At 35.8% G+C, this 12,520-nt stretch overlaps 1 protein-coding gene across 1 annotated transcript; it reads right to left on the minus strand.

Annotated features, from left to right (window-relative positions):
- Nucleotides 1–7,176: 7,176 nt before the first annotated feature.
- LOC126977286 (uncharacterized) lies at nt 7,177–10,038 on the minus strand. The gene is made up of 2 exons (XM_050826051.1): nt 9,595–10,038; nt 7,177–8,167 (listed from the first exon to the last, which is right to left on the minus strand). The coding sequence occupies exons 1-2, from the start codon at nt 9,671–9,673 to the stop codon at nt 7,209–7,211; spliced, it is 1,038 nt and encodes a 345-aa protein (XP_050682008.1). The 5' UTR covers nt 9,674–10,038; the 3' UTR covers nt 7,177–7,208.
- Nucleotides 10,039–12,520: the final 2,482 nt, after the last annotated feature.

A 12,520-nucleotide genomic window follows, 5' to 3' on the forward strand; every position in this document is an offset into this window, starting at 1 on the left:
CGGAAAGCAGAAGACCCCGGTTCGAATCCAGATGTCCTATTAGTTTTTTTTTTGGTCAAGTTTTGTACATTCTTAAAAATCCGAGCAAGGCTCGGTCGTCCGGATATTAAAGGTGTATGTAATAACTAGTCTGACCATAATCAAACATCTAAGTATTTTTTATATTTTTGAATCAAATTCAAATTCAAATATTTTTATTAAAAATAGGATGTGAAATCACTTATTGAAAGTCAAAAAACTACAACCCATTCCAAAATGAATGCCTCAGGCCTGTGAAGAATGGGCGCAACAAACTCAGTGGGTTTTTTTTTTATCAAAAATATGTTTTACAAATAAAGTAACATTTACAAAGTAACAAAGTAACATTGTACAATAAAACTTATTATTTAATAGCCTGAGGGCGGTCGCTCCATTCCCAATCTGTGGTATCATTAAGAAAGTCATTTATGTTATAGTAACCTTTACCACACAAACGGTTTTTAACAATTCTTTTGAATAACGTAATACTTTTGCTTTGAACATTTTCTGGGATCCTGTTGTAAAAGCATATACATCGCCCCACAACAGACTTGCTTACTCGACTAAGTCGAGTAGTAGGCATTATAAGCTTATGTCTGTTCCTGGTGTTAACATTATGGTTATGACAGTTTCTGGCAAATTCACTTATGTGCCTATGAACATACATTACATTATCAAGAATATATTGAGAAGCAACAGTCAAGATGTTAATTTCTTTGAATTTTGCTATCAATGATTCCTTAGGGCCTAGGTTATAAATAGCGCGAATAGCCCTGTTCTGCAGCACAAATATTGTATTAATCGAAATAAGAATCGCTTTTATTATGTTAGAAACATATTTTTTCGAGGCTATTACGAAATCACCGAGTAACATGTCGACCGAGTTGTAGGCATTATAAGTTTATGTTTGTTCCTGATTCTAACATTATGGCTATGACAGTTTCTAGCAAATTCACTTATGTGTCTATAATATTGACACACTTTTTTACACAAATTATCTTGCCCTAAGTTAAGCATATATAGCCTGTGTTATGGGTTACAAGACAATGATATGTTTAATACAATATACTTACTTAAACGTACATAAATTCATATAAACATACATAAATACATTTAAACATCCATGACTCGGAAACAAACATCCATATTCACCATATAAATGCTTGCACCTACCGGGATTCGAACCCGAGACCTCTAGCTTAGTAGGTACGATCGCTAACCACTCGGCTATATAGGTCGTCAAATGTACATGTTTTAGAACTTAAAGGACTGTTAATGCTGTTAATGCCAAAATACGCCAAAATACTATAGAAAAAAATCCTTATAGAAACAAAAAAGTTATCGCGAGAAATGAAGATTCCCGCTTGGACTGTTTCGCGTATCATCAAAGTAAATCTAATGGCATGTATGGTGCTTATCGCTTATCATTTCTAATTACTAAATTAGAAATGACATCAAAAAGAATTCTAATGGAATCAATTTTTTGAGAAAATAAATGCCTTTTTATCCCTACAGTAAAAGAGAGAGCCTCGATCAAAATGCTCGCAAAAGTCCTGATACGCGGATTTAAAGTCCAGAATCCTTTCCACTAATTACTTTTTTTAATATTTGAATAGAATTACAATGATAAAGTATACTCTCATAGCTCCAAAGAAGTATCACAAGTGGTCGGAAGAACAACGCAACGTACGTAAGTCATAGTGTATATTGTGTAAAAGGATTGAAGACTTCGGCCAAAGAATTCCTCATTTAAAGATATAAGACTAAAATCTGTTAATTTAAAACAGTTTTCAATTTAAAAGGACCGAAATGTTACGACTTTTCATAATATCCACAAGACCATTGACTTTCAATTAATTGGATATTAGATTTTATAATCACAATGAGATATACCAAGAGAGTGGCTTAGATCGTGTTATGAAACCTCTTTGCAATCGCTTTTTAAAAATGTACTATAGACTTTCCAGCAAATCCAGTTGTACCTGGTCATAAGGCAGTAGCCAAGCTCGGCTGGCACTCAACGATCCGGTCTTTATAAGAGCTACAGACTGGCCCTGGTCAAGCCCAGATTCAATTAAAGCACCCAGTGCTCTGCGAACGGCTGGATCACTTGACGTTGCGTAGAGACGTCGCTTCATTGTGTGTCTTCTACCGCATTTATCGCGGGGAGTGTTCCAAAGAGCTGTTTAACCTGATTCCTGCCGCCGAATTCCACCTTCGCACGACACGCCACGAGTTAGGATATCATCCCCATTGTCTGGATGTGTGGCGGTCCTCCACAGTGCGGTTTTCAAGGAGCTTTCTTCCGCGTACTACAACGCTGTGGAATGAGCTTCCTTGTGCGGTGTTTTCGGGACGATACATATGGGTACCTTCAAAAAAAGCGCGTAAGCGCGCGTGGTGTTGCAAGAGAATGTGGGCGGCGGTGATCACTTAACACCAGGTGACCCGTACGCTCGTTTGTCCTCCAATTCCATAAAAAAAAAGCATTACCAACACCGTTTCGGAAGCGTTGAGAGAAGAGAAACAACGCAAGGATCTCTCCGAGTATCTTTTTTTATTTTTTTTTAAATAATATTACTGTAATAAAACTGAAATTGATTCAGTACCATGTTTGAACATAGTTTCAGACTTAACGTTTTATTGTTATACTAGCTGACCCGACAGACGTTGTTCCGTCAATAAACGGTTGGAGAGATATGGTAAATGCGTGGTGGGATCGTGACACGACAAACTATATATGTAAACCTTCTTTGAGCTTCAACGAATCTATTACAAAAGATTTCATTTAGATCGGTCGAATAGTTTAGGAGTTATTAGGGAACATACAAACATACATTCTCTTTTATATATATAGACTAGCTGACCCGACATACGTTGTTCTGTATATAGTAAATAAAATAATGTTTTTATATAAATTTGTCAATAATAAATCATAACATCAAAAATTACTTCGTAAAATATGCACCCTGCTGTCGTAATGAAATTGTTTCAGAGCAGAACTGTCAAACCGTGCGTCAATAAATTCTCTCATAGAAAATATTGTTGGACACATCAAAGGAAAAACAAATATGTTGTTTTTATTTAATTTAGCAGCATTTTCCTATTTATTCACCTTTTAAACCTTTCCTGGACTTCCACAAATAATTCAAGACCAAAATTAGCCAAATCGGTCCAGCCGTTCTCGAGTTTTAGCAAGACTAACGAACAGCAATTTATTTTTATATACATAGATATAGATTGAGTTTCAGATTTTACTCTGGGTTTCAAATATTTATATATTTATCGTAGGGAGCCCACTCCACTGTTTAAGGCGACATTAAATGCCTTGCCATGCTTGCGACCTTGAGCGATATGAGTTCCCGGCTACCGGCCTGCCATCTATGTAACAAAGCCAATTTCGAAATTCTTGCGTGGAAAACGAAACATTTTAACAGGCTCAAACAGTTTATATGGTTATAATTCTCATTATTGATTACTAATCTGAATAAAATTACCTACACAAAAATAGTACAAGCTATAAGAATAACTCTTCCGAGTGTAGTAACTACTAGACAAATGCGTCATGCCGAGAAAAAACTAATTAAATGCAAAGACATGAGGTAGTTCAAAATAGCTCTGGAGTGTTAACTATAACCAACAGCAAGCATAAGCAACCTACAAATAAGACTTAAGGGTATATGTATCAGGATAAAATAGTGTTCATAGCTCCAAATGCTATATTTTCACCACAAAACATGTCTAAAAGCACCTTGTTTGCGTGTCTTTAGCTTACCCTTCGCCTTAACTCAACATTACTTGGGTGATTACGCTTTCGACCAAAATTTTACCTCCTACATACTGTGGCCTTATAGACGATCAGATTTTAATATTTAACATTCTCTGTCGTTCAAGAAAAAGTCATGCCTCGATTAATTGAACGTAATTCCACAATCATGTCGAAATTGAGTTAAGAACACAAAACTGTTCACATGATTCATATAAACGGACTGACAAAAAATGTCACTCTTTAAATGACATCATGACTTAGTAGCCCACCCCACATGTATGGACTATACTAATATTTATTAAACTTTAAACACCAATTCCCTAAAATGTGATGTTTGTGGCTTGGAACGTTTTTCAGGAACTACGTCAAATTATAAATAAGATTTTTGGTGCTGTCAGAAAAGTTTTGAGTACACGACATTAGGGCAACCCTAACAATACTGTCAAAACTGTCATTAAAAGATCTTTGTAAGCCAAAACTGAGAAGGTTGAACAAAGCGAAGACACCAAAAGTAATCGCGCCATGTTACCAAGCCATCCACATAGTTAAATAATAAATTGTGAATCAACAGTTTCAGTCGACGTTCCATAAATCACGCTATATATTGTACACAATGGCGGATCAAAATTATTTGCGGTGAGTCGTGGACCACAGTGGAGGGTCGCGTTTATCGCTATGTCGCTGTCACATTGTGATCTCGGCAAATACTGAGCTGTTCGGATTTTTTTTTATGGGATCAATTATAGCAACAAAGGATGAGACCAGGCCGTACAAGATAGTCAGTAGTTACACTGACCTCTACTATATACTGGACTGGCGGCTGTCAAAGTACTTTTGTGCCTGTTTGAAATACGCCATATCGGCGCTGTTGGCCAAGTAACGAGAGTCTGCGGTACTAAAACTAGAGATGACGACCTAGTGGACAACATAGATTGTGGGAAATTATTTACAAAAAAAAATTGTGTACTTTATTACGTTGTTTCTTAAAGTATAAATAACACAGAAAACGATCGAAATGAATTCAAAATGTAAATTGTAGGTTCCTTCGCAGCCATTTGTATTATACGTCAAAATTAGTTCTCTGGACGCTCGCGAGTGGCGCTTCCAATAGGCACATAACATTTGCTGTCAAACATATGGAACAGCCTGTAGTATTTATACAGGTCAGTGGCTTCTTGTAACTATGAAGGGTAAGACAAACAATGCGATTAATGGCTAAACTTTTGTTCTGTAAACATTTAAATTACATTCTGGACAATTACTGTCAGTTTACAGTTAAACAAGGTACTCATTCGCAATAAACCAGAATACTACAGTACAAGCGAACAGGTACAGCATGCTAACAGCCACACCCACACCGTTGCCAGTGAAATCATTTTTTTTAACGAGGAGGAAATACGTTTACGTACAACCCCTGTGAGCTGTGTGGCACAGGGAGGGTGGGACTCAGCCACTTAGACCATCTTCTACTCAGGTAGAAGTTGGCCAAGTTTGGTAATACCCACTAAAACCTCCTCGAAATCAGAGAGTTCCCCTTTTTGAGAGGTCCTCCGGGATCTTTACAGGGCATTTCACCGTAGATGCCAGTGAAATCACTGCTATACTGAGACTCAACATCTATTTTGTGTTTTCGAGAATCCTGAGCGGACGTAGGTGCGACTGACAAATATTGAATTTAACAAATAACTATCGGCAAGATATCGATAATAATAAAAATATAATACAATCGATAATATTCCATCGCATCGCACATAATCATAATGTTTTCCGCCGTATTTTCGATAATTATATTTTTTAAGTCAAACTTCACCTAGCGGAGTACTTTTTAATTACCTAAAACAAGAACTTCTAATTAGCCTAGATAATTTGGCTACATTAGATCTATCTAAATGTGTTGTTAATTTCGATCTATCACTCTCTAATAATGAATTATATCTCCTAAAAAGGAACCTTCGTCTGTAGTCTTTTTAATTTCTGTTCATACAGGTAGTTGGAACTGATCTGCTTGTAGCAGAAGATTCATATTGCTTAGTATTATATTGAATAATAACTACGGAACCCTTACAAATGTATCATAAATACCTATTTATCTATCATATATATATCTATCTATCAATAAATATCGTTAAATGTGTTTACCGCCAGCCACATTGGAAATTGTCCAATTTCAATATCTGTCGAATACTTACACAATAGCACCCTTGTATGCTAAGCTTTACTATTCATAACATCATTATGAATAAAATAACTTTTATGTAAGTACATAATTGTTCACAAACTCTTAATATAATGTTATATCTTACTAGTTATGGAATACAATTATTATCAGAAATTTTTCGGAAGGCTTTGAATACCATGATTACACAAATACTCCTCGCACAGAATGCCGGCTAGACAATGGATACCACAACGGCGCCTATGTCTGCCGTGAAGCAGTAATGTGTAAACATTACTGTGTTTCAGTCTGCAGGGCGCCCTAGCTAGTGAAATTACTGCGCAAAAATGAGACTTAACATCTTATGTCTCAAGGAGACGAGCGCAATTGTAGTGCCGCTCAGAATTTAGGAGTTTTTAAGAATGTCCTGAGCGGCACTACATTGTTATGGGCAGGGTGTATCAATTAACATTAGCTGAACGTCCTGCTCGTCTCGTCCCGTATTTTCATAAAACCATAAGTTAGAACCGGAAGACGTAGTGTTGGTAGGCCCCTACAAGATAGACCAACGATCTGGTCAAGATCGCAGGGATAGGTTGGATGAGGATAGCGCAGGACCGATCGTCATGGCAATCTTGCCATAGATATGGGGGAGGTCTTTGTCCAGCAGTCTTCCGGATGAATGATGGCGTTACTACAAACACCTTTGAGGAATTATATACCTAATAAAGAAATTTCTAAATTAAATCAAAACTTGAATTGCTTGCTTGATTGTGACAACGCAAATTTAATTTGAATAAAAAAATCTGCAGTGCTCTGATGACTTGCTTTGTTTGCAAAGTTACCTGTTGTCATATACTGACGGTGATATTTGCGTAATAAATATATCTTTTGATATTCATATTGATATATATCTTATTGATCTTAGATTACGGTTTGGTCTCCGCTGCGCTCCAACTAGAAACCACTGGGGTATTTGCAAAGTGCGGCAACTAATACTACGCCCAAGTGGGCGTACTCGAGCCAGTCTCGAATAATGTGTGACGTTGACGTGCTATATGTTTTTTGAATTCGGTTGTTTCTTTGTTAAAATTTTTTTGGTATTTTGTAAATTGGCCTAATTTTTATTAGTATTTCATCTAAATTTAACTAGATTCCTGAATGACAGACAAACAGACAGACAACGAGGTGACCCTATAAGGGCTATAATAACGGTCACAAAAATACCACAATGTTTAATTTAAATATTATTTATTTAATAATGTCTTAAAACTCATCTCTTATTTCATGTCGCGCTTGTAAAAGATATCTGTTGATCGTCTCTTGAATATCAGACAGGTTGACCCCGAGCTCCTCAAACATTTTAATCTTATTAGAATCTGTTACATAGTCATTCCAGTCACTCAAAATTTTAGCAGCAGTACTTTTGCCGGCAAAAAACTTTGCACAAAACGGCTCTATAGTTTTCAAAAGTTGAAACACTGGCATACTAATTACTTCAATGTTTTTATTTGCGTGGACTATCTCCCCAAATATATTCAATAGCCCATTGCAAACTCTTGGCGTCGACATTCTCTCAATCAAACCAATTATCTGATATGTTTTCAATTTCTCATAATCATATTTATTCCTCTGTTTTTTATCGTTTCTAATTTGTATATGCTCTTCTAAAATTTTATTAAAAAGATCGAGTAGTTTGTAGTTAACACCCGTGTCTAATTTATACATTTGCTGATAAAACGGTTCAAGCCCTTTCAACTTCATAACCCTTGCCTGTAGCTTGGGATTATTTGGCAACCACGCGTAAAGAATATCGAGCGAATGAGCTTTCAGAGCTAAATCATCATCGTGTTCAAAAACGTCTAACAATAAGTCGACAATATTGTTTGGTATCTGCAAATTTGCAGTAGCAGGTATAGTATTGAATAGTGTTTTTATTAGAAGTAATATCTGTTTTCGTAGAGGTTTGTATGTATGTCTAATATTCGGAATTATATTTCTATCGATGCCGTTCAGTTTCAGAAACTTGTAAGCGTTGTTTCGTTCTTCTGTTAAGTCGAGCAGTTCTTCAAACAGGACTGCTATATCATTGTAGAGAGTTTCAATGTGCTCCTCGGGCAGTATGCCCTCTCTTTTAGACTTGTCAGCAATAAGAGTGGCTTGCTCTATACTATTAATTATTTTGTCCAAATCAGTGTTATCGTTTTCCTCGGCTCCTTGTTCAACTGAAATTTATGAATCTGTTAGCTTACAAAACATAAATAGTTTATTTATAACATACATATATATAAATATACTCTCTATTTTTATAAGATTTAAATGCGTTCGTTCAATATTAGCAGGCAACCTTTCTCTCCTCCCTTGTGAGCTTGTGGCATTACTGGCGTGGCAACACTGACGCTATGATTGTTGAGCGTAATATATATAAAATATTGCTATTGCTATTCGCTATTCTTTCCAACAAGTAAAAACAAAAATATTTGTAATATAAGTTCAAACAGCGCATCAATATATCTTCAAACATCGCTTCAGAACAGAGAGAGAGAGAGATAACTGGAGAACATGCTATATATACGAGGACTCCGTAAGTCATACCATTTTGTAAAACACGTCCATCTACTGCGAAAACACTTCTTTGGCAATAAATGGCGCTAAATTAGATGCATTGATGTACAATAAATAACTAGACAATCACGCTCAAAAATTATCTGTAGCAAAACTCAGCCTACGCGTCTATTAGGCAGAATTTTCGTCCAGTTGTGTTTCGACCGCGCTTTGAATTCAACGCCACGCAATGACAATGTGAAAAATAACAGCATATCGAATCTTAAAAAGGAGTGTCGTATTTTAGGTAAATGATCCTTTAATTTAACAAAATTATGTTACTAGCTTGACTTGATTTTGCTAAGTAATTTCATTTCAATTGCTGAAACAAAATGTTCTTACATCGTGTTCTCGTATTCGAGTTTCTAATAAATCAAAACAAAATCACTAATCACGGTATACTCAGAACCTACAAGATAAGTTTTTTTTTTATGAAAATAAGGGACGAGACGACAGGACGTATAGCTGGTGGTAATTAATACGCCCTGCCCATTAAAATGCAGAGCCGCTCAGGAGACAACATGTTAAGTCTCGTTTTCCCAGTAATTTCACTAGGTACGGCGCCCTTCAGACCGAAACACAATAATTGTTGTGCCGTTATGGTACCCATAATCTAGCCGGCTTCCTGTGCAAAGGAGCTTCCGACTGGTGTGTGTTGAATTCTGCATGCATCTATTACTATTTGAAACTTAATTTAAATGAATAATGAATAAAATAGCGATGGAATGTGTGCCAAATTGAATGCGGCAATTGAGGCCTGTAAAGGTTGTATAGCACACTTTGTTATTTTTTAAAGTATTCTGACAAATAAATAGTAAAAAAAGTTATGGGCAATCAAAATTGGAACTAAATAAATTACAATTTTATTTATTAACTGTACATGCCATTAAATTTTGATAGCCATTCATCTTTTTCATCTTTTGAAATCAGCCCCCGGATTTTAGTCTAATAAAGTCGGAAAAACGCCCAAATCCACAGTTTTAAAGAATGTCTTGTTCAGTAATGTACCTACGGTCTAAGAGTAAATATGTTCCATAATATACAATACCTAATATATTTTCCTTATGTCCATAGCAGCTGTTATTCAGTAGAAATAATAATATTATATTATAAATTAAGCTTAACATTCTTTATATTTTAAAACCCGTTTTTATTAACAGCAATGTAATTGACAGACTTGACAAGTTTTAGTCGTTTTTTCTGTCAGATTCCTGAATTAATGGCCATTTACAGTTTGAAGGCTTTAATCAGCCAAGCGAAACTCTCTAAGCAAAAAGCGATTCAGTCGATTGTATGAAACGTGCAGTCATTGATAGATTGACTAATGACGGCTATAATAGTGTTGTAAAAAACGGAGCTAGCTGAAATCCACTACATTTTATGCAACTGTTCATAGTACTATACAGTTTACGAAGGTATATTACTTTACTCTTTGTTCTAATATTGTCGTGATTGTCTTGACATAATTTTGGCATAACTAAATAAAGTATGATTTAATATAAATGTATCTTTCTAGACCTATATCTAGTTATTAAATTAGAATTTTAGAAGTAAGTTACAGGTAATAATTGTTTTTTTTCTGTATAAACCGTCGGCACTGGAATTAAAAACAATCTATTTATAAATTGAATCCACCGTGTTGAATCAATTACATCACAGATTTTGATGACTTACGTAGCTAAAAAAGGATACAAAAAACTGATAAGCATAGAAATTTAAGTATTTTTGAAGTTTTACTTCTTTAGGCGCGTTATGATGAGATTTTAAGATCGCGTGCATCACTGTAGAACAAAAATAACAGGGTGAAGTTGGTTGGCGGTTGCTTAAAATTTTCTGTTGTTTGTGACATTCGTTTTTTTTTTGGTTTCTTCGTACATTATTAGGACAGGCAAAGGGTTCAAGCCCATACAGCCGTATTCATTATTTAATTATTTACTGTCAAAGCCATCTTTGCAAGATTTTTACTATATTGTTCTTTCTACAAACGTAGAATAGCAGGGGGAATAAATAATTTTAAGGATTTTTGCCAAAGAAGTATAAATTCTTGCGTTCATACATAAGAACACACACTTTTCCGAATGCTGTTATATATTATATTTTTTACAGATACGTTATGTAATATCAGTTTTATGGAGAATCTTTCGTTCTTAACAATATGTGACGACGGTTCGTGTTGCTGTCTCTCGTCACGCGGGAGTGTTGCCATCATATCTATAATTTCATTGGTTAGTTCCTGGGTTCGTTTTATTGGTAACTCTCTATTATGAAACCCTTAGCTTTATAAGTTATTGAATACTTACAAGTTAATAATTGGTCAAGAAAAGTTAAATTAAATTTTGAATATTGAACCCTAGAAACCAGAACCTGAGAGTTGAACACATATAAAGATTTATGAACATACGCCACTCGAACGGAACGCGAGAGGTCGCGGTTAAAGTCCCGCATCGTTCATAAATTTTGTTTACACAATTATTGAACTTATTTTGTTTACTTAATCCTAAAAGTGAGAGTTATCACTTTAAAAAAAAATAACAAATTGTTAAGAAAAGACAAGACGCACTATAACTCGTAACTAAAATAATAATAATAAACACAAACTTAGCAATTATCATGCAGCTTCTACTTTATCACTACTTGATTAATTACTAAACGGTTAGTGAGCGCTATCTTAAACTTATTTAGTAGGTAATTGGATATATATATTTTTATGTATTGTAAATGTGTAAATGTTACACAAAAGAAAGAAAAGGTTTAATATTAAAGAAAATAATCGCCTGTGACGTTAGACGAACTCGCAAAGAGCAACCTCTATAATATAATAGATGGCAAATATTATGCGGTACGTGTGTTGAACGCATGACTGTCGAGGACATATACGAAATCGTAAGCAGTGGTGCGTGAAACACACACCGCGAACAATTGCCGCCCTGCAATGAGTTCCCTTTCTGTGGTTAGCAATGAATGTGTTAACGTGGTGTAACGTTCCTATTTCATTAGTGTAAGCTGGAAATCTCGTGAAATCGGTTTCTTAGTCTGGGGTAACGCTTACACGTGGCAACCTCTTCTGGTGTCACGGATCACATACAGTTCCATCAACCAGCGCGTACACCAACAGCCGCCATCACCATCTCGCGTTCCACTGTCATCTGGGACTTCACCGCACGGTGCAACAGGGAAATACCCCCTATTACTAGCTTAGTTACAAAAGTGGAAAAATCCCACTGGTGAAATCTGGAAAAATCCAACTTTGCATAGGAAGCCGGCTAGATTATGGGTACCACAACGGCACCTATTTCTGCCGTGAAGCAGTAATGTGTAAGCATTACTGCGTTTCGGTCTGAAAGGCGCCGTAGCTAGTGAAACTACTGGGCAAATGAGACTTAACATCTTATTTCTCAAGGTGACGAGCGCAGTTGTTTCAGTTGTTCAAAAGACTTTTTGGAGGTTTACAAGAATGCTGAGTGGCACTACATTGTAATTGGCAGGGCGTATCAATTACCATCAGCTGAACGTCCTGCTCGTCTCGTCCCTTATTTTCATAAAAAAAAATTACCAGCCCCTCTTACTCATAATCTTCTACCACTGTTAATTAATTCCTCGTGCTGATCTGTGTGTTTTATTTCCCTACTACAACGAAACCCACTACGTCACAGTGGTTACCCGAAACGTTTAATGTAGACCGCGGTATCGGATTTTTTAGGTAGATAGGTAGGTTCTAGTATTAATCGTAGCTTTGTTTAGTAACATAGACAAGTACCTATATAATTGCTTTAGGTACCAACTGAGATGAAACGTGCCTTTGATTAGTTACATCATTGGTTTTATTTTTGTTTTAGACAGCAACTGTCATTTTTCCTTTGGTAGGTAGCTATTATGATGCAGCTATTATCGTCGATTGCTAGAAAGTTCTAGCATAGCTTTGACTCGCCTACTAAACTACTTATATCTGTACACACTCTTAGGTTGCGTGTATA

The sequence above is a fragment of the Leptidea sinapis genome, chromosome 44 (genome assembly GCF_905404315.1).
Source record: "Leptidea sinapis chromosome 44, ilLepSina1.1, whole genome shotgun sequence".
Taxonomy (NCBI): Eukaryota; Metazoa; Arthropoda; class Insecta; order Lepidoptera; family Pieridae; genus Leptidea; species Leptidea sinapis.

What these genes read in the sequence shown, in the direction of transcription:
- LOC126977286 (XM_050826051.1), bottom strand. Translation starts at nt 9,673, where the DNA reads ATGTTAAGCTTAATTTATAATATAATATTATTATTTCTACTGAATAAC. An exon ending in ACATAAGGAAAATATATTAG is followed by an intron (nt 8,168 to 9,594) that starts GTATTGTATATT and finishes CATAAATTTCAG; the next exon opens with TTGAACAAGGAGCCGAGGAA.